General features: G+C 40.2%; 1 protein-coding gene across 1 annotated transcript in view; it reads left to right on the top strand.

Moving 5' to 3' along the window:
* CMYA5 (cardiomyopathy associated 5) overlaps nt 1–20,855 on the top strand; it is a 94,230-nt gene that overhangs the window by 57,388 nt on the left and 15,987 nt on the right. The window contains exons 6-9 of the mRNA XM_045847710.1: nt 409–527; nt 5,473–5,622; nt 11,828–11,974; nt 14,802–14,949. Of these exons, the coding sequence (XP_045703666.1) occupies nt 409–527; nt 5,473–5,622; nt 11,828–11,974; nt 14,802–14,949 (564 nt within the window). The remainder of the gene's footprint in view (nt 1–408; nt 528–5,472; nt 5,623–11,827; nt 11,975–14,801; nt 14,950–20,855) is intronic.

Genomic DNA, 20,855 nt, shown 5'->3' with positions numbered 1-20,855 from the left:
TTAGGGTTGAGAACAGCAAAGACATCATACAGTGTGTGAATTTCCAGATGGGTTCTGAACCTTTGTATCTTTAGGAAAGAAAGAAAAAGAATCATTAAAACGTAGTAATTTGCAGGACTAATTTTATAGATGCAAAATGAAAAACCACATAATTTGATAGAATCTAATCAGACTTGAGGATATAGGAATGGAATTTCTAAGATTAGCAATTACACCAAAAAAATTCTAAGAATAAATCGATTTTAAACATGTATTTCTAGACTTTGAAATAGTTGAGATCCTTTTCGGATACAATGGCTCACAAAAACTACAACAACAACAACAACTTCATCTTTGGACAATTGTTTTCGCTTTCACTCTGTGTGCTAATAATGTCTTGACTTACATAGAACTATTTTCCCCCAATAGGCTGCTTTCTGCCATGGAGAGTACCGCTTCTTTAGAGAAAATGCCTGCTGCATTCTCACTTTTTGAACATTATGATGACAACTCAGCGAGAAGCGACCAGATAGTAAAACAAGTGGCTGGTAGGAATTTTAATACATTAAATACCTGGGTGAAATTTGATGGTTTTTCCTTGATGTGTTCTATAAAGTTTTTGAATGTAAGGAAATATAACTGGAAAAAGGGAAATCTTCTTAATAAACATTTAAAGCTAGATTCTGCCATAAAGCACGAGACCAGCACACCATTTCGGTTATGAACTGCGTTTCCATTTGAAGCCCATACCTGCGCTGGGATGGCAGGGAGGCGGGAGGAGGCAGCAAAGGAACCAAATGGTCTCTGTTTATTTTCCTTTGTCAAATAGAGTTTTGCTCTCCCTCTTCTAAAGAGTATGTGCCACATGCCAGCAGCCAGCTATAGAAGGAAATATAAATCAAATATTTTCCCATGTATTGAATAGAATTTTCCTTATGAGTGGTTTTCCCCTCTCCAATTGAGTTCTTTTTCCTTTTCAAAAAACTAAACACACTAGTTCAGAAAATTAACAGCTCGGCACCGTGTTCTGTAGCCAGGGGCCTCCCACTCAACTGTCAGCAGCATTTTGCTGGCTCTTCAAAGTGTTTTTTTAATGTGCTATTTTAACAAACAAGACAATGAAACTTATTTACATTTCTCAAAGCTGCCGTGTTTCCGTCAAGTTACCAAGTTTCACTTACTGTAAAGTGTACTCAGATGTTCTCTCTAAAAGATGCTATGTTCTTTCAAAACCACCTTAAAGATGGCTGTTGCTTGTTGACAAGTAACTTTCATTCCTGTAAGAAGAGTGTTAATTTAGTAACTGGTAAAAGGCTACTGGGTCTTTAAAAAGACAACAACCAACCAACCCTATATAAAATGAAAAATGTAGTCATTTATCCTAATGGATTTCCTATAGAAATGTCTCAAAACAAAAGGGTGTTTTCTTCTAATGCCTTTAAGAGGCATATGCATAGAGCTATGATTGCAAACTAAGGAATTCTGATTCGCAGAGTAGATGTTCTGCTTTTAAGGGATTCATTATATGCCTTTGTTCTTTTAAATGGATTTTTGTTTGGAATACCTAGTGGGCAATGAAAAGACATTTTATAGATATAGAGGTCACAGAGTTACATTGTCATTCCGGCATAGCACCTGTGGCAGTCCCAGTAGTTTTAAGTTGTTTTGGAGAAACTGATCTCTGAGAGATAAATGCTGTGGTTTGTGCATCTGCTTCAAGAAATTGGAGCCCAGGGTGTTGACTTGTTGCTAGTTTTTGTTCATTTTGTGATCAATGACACCTCTTAGATACACAGTCCTCACCTAGTACCTGAAAAGTTAATTAGATCACTCCCTAAACTAAACAGACACAAATGAGGAAAGGATGTGATTTTCCATAAACATTTATTCCACGCTTAATATACTGCCTGGCACTGTAGCTTTTAAGCCTAAACTATCAATCTCAAAACAACCCTAGGAGTAGGTTTTATTGTTATTCCCATTTGCCAGGTGAGGAAATAGAAAGAACAGAAAAATGACCCTCACATCGCCCTAGAGGCACAGCTATTGGGGGTGAGGGTGGTGGAGGTGTTTGGCGTCAGAGCCTGCGCTGGAACCACTGCTCTGTGCCCAAGAGGCCAAGTGCATTGCTATGAAAGGAGAGGTAGCTATAGATTAGTGACAACCAAAGCTTCCTTGACTCTGGCTCCTGGAGCCTTTTTTTAAAAAAAAGTGATAAAATAAGCATAATGTAAAAATTACCATTTTAATCATTTTGGAGTGTACAGTTCAGTGGTGTCAAGTATACTCACATTGTTGTACAACCATCGCTACCATACATCTCCTGAATCCTTTTCATCTTCCAGAACTGAAACTCTGTACCCATTAAATAACTCCCCACCCCCCACCCAGTCCCTGGCAGCCACCATTCTGCTTTCAATCTCTATGAATGTAACTGCTCCAGGTAACTCACATAGGTAGAATAGTATTTGTCTAGCTCATTTCACTTAGCATAATGTCCTCAAGGCTTATCCATGTTGTAGCATGTGTTAGAAATTTTTTCCTTTTCAAGACTGAATAATATTCCATTGTACATCTATACTACATTTTGCTTATTCATCCACCCATCAGTGTACCTTAGGTTCCTTCCACTTTTTGGCTGCTGTGAACAATGCTGCTTTCTGGGGACTTCTTTGGAAGCTGGGTTGAGTGGGAATTTCAGGCCCTGACGTCCAAGTTGATCTAATGCTCAGCTCCCTTAGTGTGACAGCCCTTTATGGGACACTTCATCAGGCAGAGGGAATCCATGCTGGTGATTCTTCTGCCCAATTTCTTAGTCTCTGGTAAAGATGCCTTAAAATTCCATTTTCTCATTTTGGGCATTACTCCTATTCAAGTTCATTACTTGTAAACAGAGTTGTTAACATATAAAATCTGGGCCTCTGGTGTTCATCTATCCCAGGAATTGTAAATCCAGCATTGTTATTAGATTACATCTATGAAATATTCTTATTCCCTTTTCAATTTTAGAATGCTTTGAAAAGCAAGAGTATTTTCTGTTTTCGAAAAAAGATATCCTAACTGTAATGTTTTTTTGGGGGGGAAGAAGGAGCACATTAAGTACAAAATTATTTCTAGCCTACATATTTTGCTTAATTCCCTACAACTGCTTCTTCCTTAAAATTTGGTGATGGGAGTAGGTCAATTATTAGTTTTTCAGTTAGTTAAGCTACCTAAGAGAGATTTTTGAAAAGATGTAACCATTTTTAAAAAGCAGATATCACTCAATGTATAATTCATTAAAAAAAAAGCAGGAGAATGTTCATTGTCTCTGCCTCAAGGAGCTCTGATGCGCTGTCTGAGAGACAGCTGACAGCAGCTGAAGCATTCTGCTGGGCTCTTCAGTAAACCTGGGCAACATGAAAACTTATGGCACTGCATTTATCTGGATGGACTCCTTTAGAATGTGACGCTGATTTCCTGCTGGGAAGACAAACAGTGAAGTCAAAGACAGCATAAGGATGTCTGAACCATGATCAGTCCTCGGGAAGGTGCTCTGACAGGCAGGCTTCCTGCCTTATCCTGCAGGCTGCTTAGCGTGCCCTGCCTCCGAAGTCCCTCCGTGATTTACTGATGGTGGATTCCGAGTACACCCCCATTTTAAGGGGTTTCTTGCCCCCTCCCCTCCATTTTCTGTGCTCCTGCCGAGGCCATTTACTTTCTGGATGTTAGTATTGGTTATGTGTCAGGCACTTTGCTAAGCACTTAATATACATACATTATGTTGCTTCTTAGAACAACCCTGGGAGGAAATGGTATTGTATTCCCAATTTAAATATGGGAAAGCTGAAGCTAAAATAACACAACTAATCAGAGGGAGTTCTGGCATTTTACCTTAGACCAGCCTCTGTGCTCCAAAGCCCATGAACTTGACCACTCTCTTACCCTGCTTCTTATTTTTTATACCTGTGTATTTGTTCAGCTCTTTATCTCTATTGAATCTTTTCAACATCTTTTTGTTCCATTCTGTAGAGCCTTTTATTTTCCCTTGTTTTAAACCCCTTGTTGAGCTAACTTTGTTTTCTTTTCATCCAGTGTTGACTCTTAATAAAGTAATCTCACAAAATTTGGCTCACACTCTTTTAGTACACTTATCTCTTAGGAAATTGTTGACTGGAAAAATAACCACAAAAATAAATTTAAAAGCATGACATCTTTTCAACTATGAGAATAACCTTTTCCTTTAATTTGTATAATATGTTCAGTGCTTTTATATCTCAAAACTTTTAGAAAAGAATTACATAGGAGCTTAACTTATAGTGTTGTATATACTGTTAATGTCCAATATGCAAAATTTAAACTCAAATCTAGTAAAACACTTGAAAATATTGCTGTCTTTAAAATTCAGAACAATAGCCCTGGCTGGTGTGGCTCAGTGGACTGAGTGCCAGCCTGTGAACCAAAGGGTTGCCAGTTTGATTCCCAATCTAGGGCACATGCCTGGGTTGTGGGCCAGGTCCCCAGTAGGGGGCACTTGAGAGGCAACCACACACTGATGTTTCTCTCCTTTCTCTCTCCCTTCCCCTCTCTAAAAAAATAAATAATTAAAATCTTAAAAAAAATTCAGAACATTAGAATTATACCAGATAGCTAAACCTTATATTTGAATCAGTTAATAGGATACTTTCCCCCTATGTAATTTTTACATTTGGTTTACATTTCTTTTTTTTTTTTAAGATTTTATTTATTTACTTCCAGAGAGGGAAGGGAGGGAGAAAGAGAGGGAGAGAGAAACATCAATGTGCAGTTGCTGGGGGTCGTGGCCTGCAACCCAGGCATGTGCCCTGACTGGGAATTGAACCTGCGATGCTTTGGTTCGCACGCAGCCCATGCTCAATCCACTGAGCTATGCCAGCCAGGGCTACATTTCTTTTTAATTTGTAGGTATGGTCATGCTGGAAAGAGACAATAGGATAGCGGTTTCAGAAAGTGTCCTTTGTTATTTTAGTCACAGAATTCTTTTTCAGCCTTGATGATATAGCACCTGTAGCCAAAAAGGGTTTCATTTGTCTCTACTGTGAATGTAGACTCTATATTGATGTAGAAGGATAGAACATTGCTTATCTAGCAAAGCATACTCAAGCTTTGCTTCAAAGAAAAGCCAAGTCATCTGATGTGTCCTCTACCTGTATAAGTTAATTTCTCTAAATATAAGGCTGTAGAAGAATATTCTCAAGTGATCCCACTTAGGGTTTCATTTTTATTTGTTTGTGTGTGTGTTATATGTACATATATACATTTGCATAGAAAAACATTTGGGGGGAATATATACTCAGCTGTAACAGTAGAAAATCCTTGGGGTGAGGGGTAGGGATGTCTGGGAAACAAAGGAGACCTCCCAGTTTTACTCCATGTGTTTCTGTATTGTTTGAATTTTTCATAAGTGACTTTTGAAAAAAGAAAAAACTCAATCAATAAAAACATTAGTTATAATAAATTTTGCTTATATTCCAGTTCCACAGCCTCCTAGGTTAGAACCTCAGGAACCAAATTCTGCTACCAGCACAACAATCGCGGTTTACTGGAGCATAAACAAGGAAGATGTCATCGACTCATTCCAGGTTTACTGCATGGAGGAGCCACAAGATGACCAAGAAGTAAACGGTAGGCTTGCTAATACAAATACAGGTGCATGTGTACATTTCTGCATCTTAATGTGATTATTTAAACATCTGCATATTATGGCTCTTTCCATAAAGCACTCATAGCCACATATAAAAACAACAACAAACCAACAACTATATAATGAACTAACATATAAGCAAAATTTGGAAATCAGGGTAAGGGAAAACAAAAATACATAAATATCATCACAATGGTCAATGTGCATTATTGCAATTGAGACTCAGATTTGACTTTGAGCTGTCAGGGTTACAGAAACAATGAACTGATTCTCATTGTCAGAAAGCAAGTAATGTACAAGAGTTTCAAGGAGAACAAAGTATCAATCAGTACTGAGGTCAAAGCACAAGCGTATCATGTGCCACTTCGTGGAGGACAGATGAGCTGCATGGGGCACCGACCTCTAATAATTTTAATGCAGATGCACCATTGGATGTCATGGTTGGCATTTTCTCAGGTCCATCTTGGATAAAAGCTGTAAACAAACTATAAAGGTTATTTCAGAGTTCACACTTCTAAGGCATGGGCCTAGGTGCGGTGTAGTCTTTCAGTGCCCCATATGAATGTGCAGATAGAGGTGAAAGAGCTTAGCAGGGTGAGCGGATGGCCTGTCTTATCGTTGAGCCTCTGTAAATATCTTCTGTCTAGTAGGACTTCTAACCAGACTAGAAACCAAGCAGTTTGAGGTTGTACTCACTGATGACTCAGAGCTGGAAGTGCTGGAGTTCTGTTGCTTGTTGAAGACAGATCCGTGTAACACGGTGGGGCAAAAGTAGACTTACAGTTGTGAGTATGTGAAACAGAGTTTATTCTTGTATTACTATTTATTAATTATTGCATTATCTTCTATATAAACGACCTTAAATCTACTTTTGCCCCACCCTGTATTTCAGAAACCAGACAATTATGTGGCAGGATTGACATGCCACAGGAGTCCAATTTGTAGTAAGAATTAATTATAATATATTTCACTGTTGCCAATATTTAAGTCTTCCGAGATGTCATTTGATTCTTACTTAAATTAGAAAAAAGGTAAGAAAAGCACCCATTGGTATAGTGTAAAGTTGGATTTGTCCATAAGAATTTCAATTTTACTGGGAACCTATTAGCATATGGCTGTGATAACACATCAAGATAAGTGCTATTATCCCTACTGGCAAATGAGAAAACAGACATGATGTTAAATAATTCACCCAAGGCCATACAACTTATACTTAACAGGGGCAGGACTCAAACATCTTTCGCAGGATAGAACATTGCTTATCTAGCAAAGCATACTCAAGCTTTGCTTCAAAGAAGCAGGACACTGCAAAGCTTATATTATTGTTTACTTGGCTCTGTGTTTATTTTGCTATATAGTAGTCCCCTCATACTGGAGGTTTCACTTTCTGAGTTTTGAGTTACCCATAGTCAACCTCAGTCTGAAAATACTGAACAGAAAATTCCTGAAATAAACAATTCCTAAGTTTTAAATTGCATGCCATTCTGAGTAGTGTAATGAAATCCCATGCTGTTTTGCCCCATCCTGCCCAGGATGTGAATCATACATCTGTCCAGCATATCCATGCTGGGTGTGCTGCCTGCCCCTTAGTCACACAGGGGCCGTTATCTTGGTTATCAGATTGCCTGTCCTAGTATTGCAGTGCTTGTGTTCAAGTAACTCTTTTTTTACTTAATAAAAGCAGAAGAGTAGTGATGGCAGTTTGGATATTACAGATTCCTTTAGGTGAAAAGCTGAGTATAGTGCAATAAGATATTTTGAGAGAGAGACTACATTTACATTCATATAACTTTTTTAAAATTATATTTTATTGATTTTGCTATTTCTGTTGTCCCAATTTTCCCACTTTGCCCCCCTCCACCCAGCAGCCCCCACTACCTCAGGCAATCTCCCACCATTGTTCATGTCCATAAGTCATGTGTATAAGTTCTTTGGCTACTCCGTTCCCTATACCGCACTGTATATCACCATGGCTATTCTGTAATTATCTATTTGTACTTCTTAACCCCCTCATCTCTTCACCCATTCTCCTCCATCCACTTCCCATTTGACAACCATCAGAATGCTCTCCATATCCCTGATTCTGTCTCTGTTCTTTCTTGCTTAGTTTTTCAGATTCAAATGTTGATATTATTATTATTATTATTATTATTTATTGCCATTTTATTTTTCATAATTTTGATCTTCTTTTTCTTAAATACGTCCCTTTAACATTTCATATAATAATGGTTTGATGATGATGAATTCCTTTAGCTTTTTCTTGTCTGGGATGCTCTTTATCTGCCCTTCAATTCTAAGAGATAGCTTTGCTGGATAGAGCAGTCTTGGCCATATGTCCCTGCTCTTCATGACTTTGACTATGTCTTGCCAGTCCCTTGCAACCTGCAATGTTTCTTTAGAGAAATCAGCTGACAGCTTTATGGGAACTTCCCTGTAGTTAACTCACTGCTTTTTTCTTGTTGCTGTTAAGATTCTCTATCTTTAACCTTTAGCTTTTTAATTATGATGTGTCTTGTAGTGGGCCTCTTTGTGTCCATCTGGTTTAGGACTCTCTGTGCTTTTTGTTTCTTTTTTCTTTTCTTCTTCTCTGTGCTTTTTGGGCTTGCACGTCTATTTTCTTCAGCAAATTAGGGAAGTTTCTTTCATTGTTTATTCAAATAGATTTCCAATTTCTTGTTCTTTCTCTTCTCCTCCTGGCACTCCTATAATGTGAATGTTGGACCTCTTGAAGTTGTCCCAGAGGCTGCTTATACTATCATCTTTTTTTGGATTCCTTTTTCTTCTTTTTCTGATTGGTTGTTTTTTGCTTCCTTATGTTACAAATCATTGATTTGATTCTCAGCTTCATCCACTCTACTATTGATTCCCTGTAAATTGTTCTTTATTTCAATTAGTGTATCCTTTCTTTCTGACTGGATCTTTTTTATGCTATTGATGTCTTCACTAAGTTCCTTGAGCATCTTTATAACCAGTGTTTTGAACTCTGCATCTGATAGATTGCTTATCTCCATTTCATTTAGTTCTTTATTTGGAGTTTTGATGTTCTTCATTTGGGCCCTTTTTCTTTGTCTCTTCATTTTGGCAGCCTCCTTGTATTTGTTTCAATGTATATGTAGAGTTGCTATGACTCCCTGTCTTGATAGTATGGCCTAATGTGTTAGGTGTCCTCTAGTGTCCAGTGGCACAACCTCCCCTATCACTCGAGCTGGGTATGCGAGGTGTACCCTTTGTATGGGCTGAGTACACCCACCTCTTGTAGTTGAGCCTTAGTTGTTGTTGGCAGATCAAAGGGAAGGATATACCCAGGCCAGTCAGCTGTAGGATTAGGTGTGACCACTGACCACCAACTTCCACCCTGTGTGGAGGATCAACTGTGCCGGGGCAGAGTGGTGGTGCTCCAACGTGGTCTGTTGCTGGCCACTGGGTGTACAGGCCCTTGGGTTTCCCAGGTAGTGCAGGCCAAGGTCAGCCCTCACCACACCAGCCCTGGGCTACTCTGCCTGAGCTATACAGCAATCTAAAAATGGCTGCTACTAGCTGGGCTTGGAGATTCCCAGGTGAAGCCAAGCTGTGACTCTATGCTGGCTGCTGCTAGTTCCATGCCTGGGGCCAGGTAGCAAGAGGTACAGGGGGCTGGAGGCACACTGGGGCCAGTTGTTGCCTGTTTGAAATAATTTAGGAAGTTGTGAAACATGAGCCAAGACGAGCCATTCACATGAAAAAACTACTGTTAACAGTACAAATTGGATGGGACGAAGCCTCAGGGGATCTCCAGGGTGGGACAAGCAGTATTAACCAGGTTGATGGAATCTCAGATATGGCACCCACCGACTGGTTCTGTGTCTCTGCCCACCTTTCTGTCTGAAAGGAAGCTGTATCCTTGCACTTTCCTTGATGCTGGTTACTTCAGTTCTTCCCTGTATGCCACTGGTGCCTTTCAAGCAGTTACCCCAGTGCTGGAGCTCAGAGAAAGTGAGTCTGAGTAATTTTGTGTGTGGGTTATTTAAGAGAAACTGGTTGGGACTCCAGAAGTTTCTTCCACCAACTCAGTCCCTGCTGGTTTTTGCAGACAGAAGTTATGGGGACTTATTTTCCTGGCACTGGAACCCTGGGTTGTGGGGCCTGGTGTGGGGCTAGGACACCTTGCTCCTCAGATATCCCTCCCAAATTTTTATCCACCACACATTGATGTGGGACCAGCCCATTCCTCATCTCCATCACTCTACCAGACGATGGATGGGTTTCTTTAATTCTATAGTTGTCAGATTTCCATTCAACTCAATTTCTGCTGGCTCTGAGTGATGGTTGTTCTATAATTTAGTTGTAATTTTGATAGTTGTGTGAGGGAATGAGCCATGTTTATCTATGCTGCCATCTTGACCAGAAGTCCTCACATAACTTTTATTATAGTATATGGTTACAATTGTTATATTTTACTATTAGTTATTATTATTAGTCTTTTACTGTGCCAAGTTTATAAACTAAACTTTATTACAGGTATGTATGTATTGGAAAAACCTTAGTTTATTAGGGGTTGGTACTATCTACAGTTTGAGGCATCCCTTGGGGGTCTTGGAACACATTTATTTCAGATAAGTGGTGGGCTACTCTACCACACTTCATCTCCCTGTATATTCAGTTATATCATGGGACTTCATGGCTCTCCAAGATTCCTCTTACTAACTCTTTGTTGCCTGGAGTAGTTTTTTTTAAGTGCTTCACCTGCCCCCACCATTCCCTGAACACTTACTCTGTCTTGTTCATTCAATGCCTTGAATTTTGCTAATGCCATTTAATTAATCTGATGATCTACACTGTGTTACCATGCCGTGTGAAATAGGTGTCCAGTAATATATGTTATATACGCCGTTGAAAGTACTGGGGTAACAGAACTTAGCCTGAAAGGATGATCCCATTGAAAATCACAGTCATACTATATAGACTATGGGGGAAATGTTTTCAGTGTTTAAGTCATTTTAACATTTAAACCAAACATAATGTCCAGAATGTATAACTCATTGGGAAAGAGAGATGCAGTTAAAGAAACCTGCTGAGTTGAAGTGCTCCTAAATATCCTTTAAAATGAAACAGCCTGGAGTTCTTAACTGGAGGGGTTTTGAAGATGTGATATTCAAGAGTAACAAGAGAGGATAACTGAAATTACCATAACTAATTTTTTAAATTGTTCTTTTTAAGGAGAGAAACTTTCAGTAAAAATAATCTGATTGGCCCAAAGGGACCAGTGTTAACAATGGTATTGAGTAATATTTACTACTAAAATATTGAAAGTAAAGTAAGATAAATTTTAGGAAATATTTTCATTGAACAAAGTTGCTTCTTAGAATAGTTTGTGACCTATCAAAGATTTAAGTGTTTCTCTAAATTGTAGAAATCTCTAGTTGAAAGAATTCTGAAATTCATGAGAAGGAACCAGAATTGGAACCTTTTAAAATTATACTGAATACTAAAATAGTTTAATAATCTGTAAAGATGCTTTTTTTTAAAAGATTTTATTTACTTATTTTTAGAGAGGGAAGGGAGGGAGATAGATAGAGAGAGAGAGAAGCATCAATGTGCGGTTGCTGGGGGTTATGGCCTGCAACCCAGGCATGTACCCTGGCTGGGAATCGAGCCTGGGACACTTTGGTTCCCAGCCTGCGCTCAATCCACTGAGCTATGCCAGCCAGGGCGTAAAGGTGCTTTATACCATCATAAGTTTGGAAAGTATGAAGTTGTCCTATTTTATTACATACTCTCCAAAAATATTGTCTTTGCTTCTCAGGGATTATCTTGAGAATGTATTATGGAGATTTAAGCTAACATAAACTCGGCAATTTTAGTATTTGCTATTGAAATGTTCAATTATAGTATTTATATGAAGCTCAGAATCTTATAAAAAGTATAATTAAAATAATAAAAACAAAAAGATAAAAAAGAATCTCACAAAATACTGTTATTTTTTGATAAGTGTTTACAAGGAATACTATGTCATTCTAAATATCTGTTTTCAGAATGCTATTGCATTCTTATGTATTCTAAAATTATAGCTATCACATAATGATATCTGTAAGTTTATCAGTTTGGGTTTTCCACTGAAAAAAGTCATAGAACAATTTTTTCCAATAACAGTAACTTTCAGTTAACTTTGAAAGACACCCTAGAATTTATTATTTTGTTTTATACTAGACTTGGTAGAAGAATACAGAGTTACAGTGAAAGAAAGCTACTGCATTTTTGAAGATTTGGAACCTGACCGATACTATCAAGTGTGGGTAATGGCTGTGAACTTCACTGGATGTAGCCTGCCCAGTGAAAGGGCAATTTTTAGAACAGGTAAGGACATATTAAGGAGTTAGGGGGCAATACTCAATTCTTCACAGACTGTTAATATCAGCCAACAAGCATTTATTGACACCTATTGCATGTTGGGTGTTCTGTATTTCCGGGTATACAATGAATAAGGCTGGGTTCCTGTGCTCAAGAAGCTCATAATCCAGTGGGGGAGATACAAAATAGACGATTCTAAAAAATTGGTGGTAAGGCCCCTGGCCCAGTTATACACAGGTTATTGTGAGAACACTCCAGAGGGGTCCTGGAGACAGGCTGGGGCTGGGGCAGAATCAGAAATGGCTTATAGGGACTTCCGGCTAAGATGGAGGCATGAGTAGACACACTGTGCCTCCTTGCACAACCAAAATTAAGGACAAAAAAAATTTAGAAACAAAGAAACAACCAGATCTGACAGAAAATTGAACTGTATGGAAGTCCGACAACCATTCACCCAGACCGGTAAGAGGGGCAGAGTTGGCAGCCAGCAGAGAGGGGTCTCCGCAGGAAAAAGCTGTGGCTGGCGGTCCCAGGCGCGCAGGCAGTGGCTGGCAGACCCTGAGCACAGGGTGGCAATGGGAAGACCCAGTGAGGCATGCAAGGCTGCTGGCTGACCGTGGACACAGATTTGAGTGCAGATAAACCAGGTGAAAACAGGTAGCAAGACAGACCACAGAACCCAGGGCTCCAGCTCCGGGAAATAAAACCTAAAAGCACCGATTGAAAACACATGTGGAGATTGAGGTGCCAGGAGACACTCCTAGCCTCACAAGAGAGTTTGTTGGAGAGACCCACAGGGTCCTAGAACGTACACAAGCCCACCCACCCGGGAACCAGCACCAGAAGGGCCCAATTTGCTTGTGGGAAGCAGCGGGAGGGACTGAAATACAAGGGCGGAGCAAGTGCTGTTGTTCCCTGTCTGACCCTGCCCCCACCTACAGTGACTGGGTTGCCCCGCCCTGGTGAACACCTAAGGCTCCACCCCTCATATGTACCAGGCGTGACCAGACCGAAAAAAAAATGGCTCAAACAGAAGAGTAGATCAAAGCTCCAGAGCCAATACATCTAGGCAACCAAGAGATGGCCAACCTATCAGATGCATAGTTCAAAGCACTGGTGATCAGATGCTCACAGAATTGGTTGATTTTGGTCACAAGTTAGATGAAAAAACGAAGGCTACACTAAATGGAATGAAGAAAAATGCACAGGGAACCAATGGTGATGGGAAGAAAATTGGGACTCAAATCAATGGAGTAGACTAGAAGGAAAAAAGAAACAACCAAACAGAAAAGAATGAAGAAACAAGAATTCAAAAAAATGAGAAGAGGCTTAGGAACCTCCAGGATCTCTTTAAACATTCCAACATCCGAATTATAGGGGTACCAGAAGGGGAAGAGGAAGAGCAACAAGTGGAAAAGTTATCTGAACAAATAATAAAAGAGGACTTCCCCAATCTGGCAAAGGAAATAGACTTCCAGGAAGTCCAGGAAGCCCAGAGTCTCCCAAAGAAGTTGGACCCTAGGGGGAACACACCAAGGCACATCATCATTACATTACCCAAGTTAAAATGAAGGAGAGAATTCTAGAAGCAGCAAGAGATAAGGGGACAATCACCTACAAAGGAGTTCCCATCAGAATGTCAGCAGATTTCTCAAAAGAGATCTTGAAGGCAAGAAGGGGCTGGAAACAAGTATTGCAAGTCATGAAAGGCAAGGACCCACATCTCAGATTGCTCTATTCAGCAAAGCTTTTATTTAGAATGGAAGGGCAGATAAAGTGCTTCTCAGATAAGGTCAAGTGAAAGGAGTTCATCATCACCAAGCCCTTATTATATGAAATGTTAAAGGGACTTATCTAAGGAAAAGAAGATAAAAAATATGAACAGTAAAAAGACATCAAACTCACAGTTATTAACAACCACACCTAAAACAAAAGCAAACTAAGCAAACAACTAGAATGGGAACAGAACCGCAGAAATGGAGATCACATGGAGATTTATCAACAGGGGAGTAGGAGGAGGAGAGAGGGGGAAAAGGTACAGAGAATAAGTAGCATTGACAGTAGGTAGAAAATAGACAGGGGGAGGGCAAGAATAGTATGGGAAATGTAGAAGCTCACGAACTTATGACCCATGGACATGAACTAAAGGGGGGGGAATGTGGGTGGGAGGGTGTGTGCAGGGTGGAGGGGAATAAAGGAGGGGAGATGGGACAACTGTAATAGCATAATCAATAAAATATATTAAAAAAAGAAATGGATTAGAAGCTCGGGCTTTGTCATATGGGTGCTTGGAGCCTCAAAAAGGGTTTTCAACGATAGTATTAGCTGAGAAAGCATTCCCATGATGGAGTCTTTCCACCAGAGGCTGAAGCAATCATTAGCATAAACCTAGTTCAAATTGCCTTTAAGGTAAGCGTAACCACCTCAGGGAAATAAATGACTTACTCCTACTCTTCTGTCTTTTCTTCTTGCCTTTAAAACATTTATCAAGCACTCGCTGAAAGCAAGATTATGGCTACCTTTTGGGTACAGGGAAGGGGGCATTTGTCTTTATTTTTATTTGCCTATATAAGTCTAGAGAAACTTGGGTAACATTTATAAGAAGCTAATATTGGAATTGTTTGGGGGATGGATGAAAACTGGGCACTGTGGAGGGCAAAGTGGGAGTGAGATTTTTCACTATGTATATTTTTATACCTTTGGGGCTTTTAACCCAAAATGTATTTTTTCATCAAAAAATAAAATACAATCATACCAAAGCTTTCTTCCCAGCTTCCAGGGAAGCAGAACTGGCATTGATTGCTCCACAGTTGACTTGGTTCTCTGTCTACAGCACCCTCCACCCCTGTGATCCGTGTCGAGGACTGTACCGTGTGTTGGAACACGGCCACCATCCGATGGCAGTCTGCCAACCCGGAGGCCACTGAGACCTATACTCTAGAGTACTGCAAACAGCACTCGCCGGAGGGCGAGGGCCTCAGGTAAGGATGCTTCTCCATGAGAAGACCCCACCTTTTCACAGAGAGGAACCCCCTGGGTTCCTGAGGGACCAGGAACCCAGCTCAGGGCCCAAAGCTAACCTCTGAGCTTATGTTCGCAGAGGGAGAAAAGCTTCCTGAAGTCCTGCTGAGCTAATGAAATTGACTTGATTTGCAGCTCTGTCAATGAACTCCAAGTTTATAATGATATACATGGTACAATGCAGAATAATAACTCCCTTGTAAGAAAAATGTATGTGAATTTTAATAAGAAAACATTCTTTGAGATATTTTTAACTTGAGTTATGAGACAGGATTTATGTGTATTTTATGCTCATTTTAGTATAATTATTTTAGCTATATCAGAATAGGTACCACCTAACTCAGGAACCTAATGGTGAGCTTGTATACAATGTAAATGTGTACTGGTAATGTATAAATGTAAATTTGAATGTCTCCATAATATATTGCTAATACTAAAGGAGCTAATTACATATTTAATCACAGAGACATACCTGCCTCTCCAAGGGCATGAAGGATCTAGAGATTTTTGCAGGAAAAAAGAAATGTAAAGATTTCTCACTAGAATTATGAAGCCAAAATTTGGTAAATGTTAATTCATTTACTGGAGCTGTGTTTTCTTAACCTCTATTCCACGGCAGTAAGACAACTTCATGTTCAGATCATTATTTTTAATATTCTTATTTTGATAGAGACATATTTAGCTTTTTTAAAAACCAAATTTACTGCGATAAACTATTGTGGTATGTTATGGAACTTAGAAATAATGGTATGAAATTAGACAGCTTTTCAATGAAGTATATTATTAAGCTTTTATTTTCATGATCAATCAACAACTATTTATTTAGTGACGATATGAGGTTTCATACAACTGAGCAATAATTATAGTTTCTTTCAAGTGTGAAGACAGGCTTCACTAGATAATGATCAAAGGATGAATTAATGTTGAGTGGGGTGTGAATGGGTAGGATGTAGGCAGTTCAGCAGAAGTGAGAAAGGAGTAGATGCACATCTCTTAATGCGCCAGTTGCTGTGAGGCAAGCTTCAATACTCAGCAAAGAGCTGAGAGGAGGCAGAGAAGGAGAGGGTGGAAAGAAAAGGAGGAGGAGAGTGGGGGAGACAGAGACACACACAGCGAGATTATAACTGACTTTTATTAAGCATTTACTCTGTGCCAAGTCAATGTCCTAGATGCCTTATGTATGTTGCCTTATTTAATCCTCAGAAGAACTCTGACAGGAAACAGATGCTTTGAGAGGCTACTGAGCTAGTGAGTGGGCAATCGGGATTCAAATGCTGCTTTGTTAGATTTCAAAGTCCAAGCTGCTAACCTCTATTTAATGTGGCTTAGAGGAGTCCTAGACCTTCCTACAAAAACCTTCTGATGCCATGAGAACATCGTGTCGGAGCCCCTGAATCCCAGGGCAGGCTCTCCCACCATCCTTCACCATAAATGAGGAAACTCCCGTTCTCTCTGAGGAGTGTTCTGAGGTGACTCATCCTTGTTATGGCATCAGTCCCCAGCTGACATTTGCATAAATAATATCAGCACAGTTGGATTCTTAAATCAGCAGAAATCTGGAAACTCTGAGACCTAGCAGCCGTGTCACTGAGGGAACTGTGATGTAATCTCATAAATGTGGCTACAGGGAGGAGGGAAAGGCGGGTGGGAGGGGAAGTGGCATACACTGAGGGCCTTCTGCATGCCAGGAGCTGTGCTAAATCTCGTTTAACCCTCTCAGTAATCCTAGGAGGAAAGAAATGATCTCCATTAAATGAGACTCAGGAAGGATAAATAATTTGACCATGGTATTAAATGATAGAGTGAGAGTTTGGAGTCAGGATTCAAACTTAGACCTGTCTTATTCTTTCCACTAGTTGTAAAAGTTGTGTCCTCATGCAGGCTGAGTGAGCATACCTCAACAGCCAGACAACTGGGAGCTATCATGTATCCTTAGCTTCTTTTGTCACATGGAAAACATAGATGTAAACCCCTTTGATTAATGGTTTCCTTTCTCTGATCATTCTGGGATCCTCAAATCAAAAACAAAAGTCTATTTGATAGCAACAATGAACAATGCATTCCAAACAAACCCTTCTGTCAAAGCCAAAGAAACAAGTGACTGTTCCATTTGTAGGGGGAGAAGGGCCATCCACTAGTTTCATTAAGACAGAAATGGAGCTTATTAAAACATAGGGCTTGTCATTAGTTTATTGTATTTGAGATTTTGCCAGTGGTTTTTATTTTTCTCATTAAAGAAGAGCATCTGAGAGGCTGGATAAGCAGAAGTTTATAGTAGTTATGGAACAATACAAGCATCCTTTATTATTGAATGGATATCATCCAGAAAGTTTAGAAATTAAGGGATATTCCACATGCAGAGCCTTGTTGACAGTTTGGAGCTGTGTTGGAGATGGAGCTGTTTTCCAATTAGGTGCAAAAAGGCCTGTCAGTGCCAGGAGGTGAGATGGTATGTCCAATCCACAGCCCAGGGATGACTCTCCAGCCTCTGGATCTTTGCTGGCCTGACAATAGATACGGTTCTGAAGCAAGCAAAATTTTGTTGGCCACAAATCACCACCTTGCTCATTTGCTAAGTCTTATTGCTCTTGGACCACATCAGGGTCATCCCTCACCAGTAAAGAAACCGCAAGGCCTTATACCCCAGGTGGGCATCAACAGACTGAAATAATTCATCCTTAACCTCAGAGTCCCAGGGCTGCCAAACTCTGTGGTATTTCTTCTGTTTCTCCAACTTAAGAGTTCAGGAGGGAAGGAAAGTTCTGCTCTTTGGGAGCAGCCATGTGTCTTAGGTCTTTTGACCATCTGGTTCTAACAACTACTTTAAAACATTCCTTACAGTGCTGATGGTTCAAAAACACTAGAAAACATTAACTATAATCTATATTGCTCAGCCTCTAAGACACCAGCTGTAGACAGTTAGTCAGACGATAGAACTGATAAATAAAGAACCTCAAAACTTGATCACCGCTAGTCAATAGAAGCAAACAATCCGTCCGTACTTTTCCCTTCTATTAGAACCACATTCTTTACTTTGGTTTTCTGCCCAGAAGTGCATAATTAAAGTTTTTTTGTGTGTTTGGAAAGAACAGCAAGCCAAAGGTTGTCTGATCCCACTCACTTGTCTTTGTGAAAGAATCATTATGTAAAGTTGCAACCTCCATGCCTGGGACAGTGTCTGGCATAGTGTAGCTACTCAATAAATATATGTTACCTAAATGGGTAAATATCAATTAGCATTGTATCCGTAATACTGGCACGAACAAAGAAAGTTAAACCAGCTTTGAAAATAGTCTCTTATTCAAAATGGGGGGTGGGGGTGGGTGGAAACTGTGCCAACAAAGTGAAGAAGAATGGTGAATGAGCTAATTTTTATGCTTGGCTACTTAACTAGGAGACAACTAGTCTAATCTATAGGCTATAAACCTTTTCAAGGGTCACTGATACTGAAGGACACTTATACTCCTGTTTATCCATTGGGTGCATAGCCCTTACACAGGTTCTAGGTTCTAGGCAAAAACTCTATGCTAAACCAGATCCAAAAATTAATCTGGAGGCCATTGCAGGGAAGTAAGAGGATCAAAGATGACTTCTTTTGGATGTAACTCAGTTTGAGTAGGTGAGGGCTGGGACCTTATCTGTGTAGATATTCAACAAACGTCTGTTTAATGAATGAACAGATGAATGGTGAGCTTAGCTAATTTTTTGTGCTTGCCAACTCCAAGTCATTTAACTGGCTGGAATCTCTAGCAAAGAAGAGAAAGAGAGAGAGAACTAAATAGAACTCAGAACTAAATGACTTCACATTTCTTTCTCACACCCAGTCCCTGAAAAGACAGGCAGCCTTGAAAGCTCTGGTCTGGAGTAGGAAGAGAAGTTGAAAGGAAACGAAAAGGCTGAGTAATATGACAACATGCACATGTGCACACACACAGAGCAACACAGACCTGTGTTTGTTCTCTCAGTATGATGGCCTCTAGGATATTCTGATTTAAGGCCAAAAGTGCTGGTTCAATTCTTGTGGTGGGTGTTTGAGTGAAATGAGCCTATTGCGCCCCCAAGTTCTATGACGCAGTGTCTGAAATATCCAAGCAATTGCCCCCATTCCATAATCCTCACAGAAGACACATTTGCATATTTCGTTGTGTGGGCACCAGTAGCTCATCGCAGCAGTCTGCCCCTGCAGGGATTGAGGGTGGGCGGGAGTGACAATCCCTGGCTTGTGTGCGGGGGCTGAGGGAGCTCCTACTCACCCTTTCCTGTTTTTCTTTGAATGCTCTCCTCAGGTTGGGTGGGCTCAAAACACTTTCAAAATTTTTCCACCACTTGGCTGTTTCCTCAGCTGTTCTGTCTCTCCTGTGTGGAGAGAAGTCAGCAGAACTGTGGGTGGAGGAGGGAAAACTGAGAGAAATATAGTACAGGGATTAGCTGTGTGGGCTGCACAGAGAGAAGCTGTGCACTGAATGACAAATCTGTGAGACTCAGTATGCCACAGAGTTAGTTGGTAGTGGACCTCCTGCTCCCCAGCCCTGACCAAGGCCGTGGGCAGGGAGACCCTTAGGTTAAGGGGTGCTGAACTCTGGGTGCTGGGCCTGTGAGCTCACACTTCTCCTGCTTCCAGCTTTGGGAACCATGTGTGGTGGGGCAGAAACAGACTTGTTTGTCACAGTTGGGTGTTCCAGCTAGGGACACCTGCTGCTCCATCTATGTAATAAGGACAAATAAGGACAAGTTTCCTAATGAACTTAGTGCTTGAATGAGATGAAAAATCCCAGCATTTCTTAAACAACAACAACTTTTTACTAAGCTGATTAGGTGGTGACCAATGGTCAACCCCAAATGATTTGACCTTTCTTGCAACCTGTGGGTAAAGGAGGCAGTATTCCCACCGCAGGCTTGCTTCACAGGGTGACAGGAGGGTCACTGACGTGATTGAGCCAAAATTCATTAAGTGACTGTGAACTAAGAGCTCACCTTTATGTAGCGCTGGTTTCCTGACCCAGGTTGTAACATCCCTCTGCAAGGAGCCCTTGGGAGAGTGACTAATAGGAAGATGAGTCCTCTCCACCCCCAGCATTCTTGGCATTCAGCTTTTCCTAAATCTTCCCAAACAAATCTGATTTAACTTTGATTACTTAAAATCCTATAGAGCTCCTGGTTATATAGTAAAACCCCAGTCAATGGAAACCAACCTGTTCCTTTACTTCTAACTTGTGTTCTGTCAATTTCCAGAAGTATTCCAGTAAAAGACCCAGATGTACTAGAACCATTAAAAACAATCCTGTAAGAACAAGAGCCAGATAATGCAGGGGTGAGGAGATTGTATCAGAAAGCATGGGTTAAGAACAGTACCTCAATGGAACATAAAATTTAAATCTGTACTTCCTGGCAGCTAAGATGAAAACAGGAGAGAGGGGGAGAAAGCAAGAGGGGGAGAGAGCACAAGTGAGAAAGAAAGAGATTACATAACTTGTCTCTTTTTAAAAAGGAAGCACAACATTTCACTAAGAGAGACAATTATATTTCTTGACATTCAGCTCTAAGATGAATTTTTCATACAGACATTTATATAAGGGCGATTGAACAAGATAATAGTAATTGTCTTTAAGAGCAGTTTCACAAAAAACTTTCCCTATATAACCATTTTTATAAGTGGGACCTGAATGTATAATATTAAATCACCATTCTGTACAGGCAAGTTCTATGGGACCTCAAGTAATGGTCCACATGGGTGGCCTTGAAGTGGTAAAGGAGAGATTAGCGCTTCCAGAGAAATGAATGTTACTAGGCTTCTAGGATTCTCTGTCTGAAACATAAATGATCCATTGAGGCTGTGAAGGGTACTACAGAGAAAACAGAAATCCAG

Source organism: Phyllostomus hastatus, unplaced genomic scaffold, assembly GCF_019186645.2.
Source record: "Phyllostomus hastatus isolate PE091 unplaced genomic scaffold, TTU_PhHast_1.1 phas_contig_58, whole genome shotgun sequence".
Taxonomy (NCBI): domain Eukaryota; kingdom Metazoa; phylum Chordata; class Mammalia; order Chiroptera; family Phyllostomidae; genus Phyllostomus; species Phyllostomus hastatus.
This window is presented reverse-complemented; position numbering and strand designations above follow the sequence as displayed.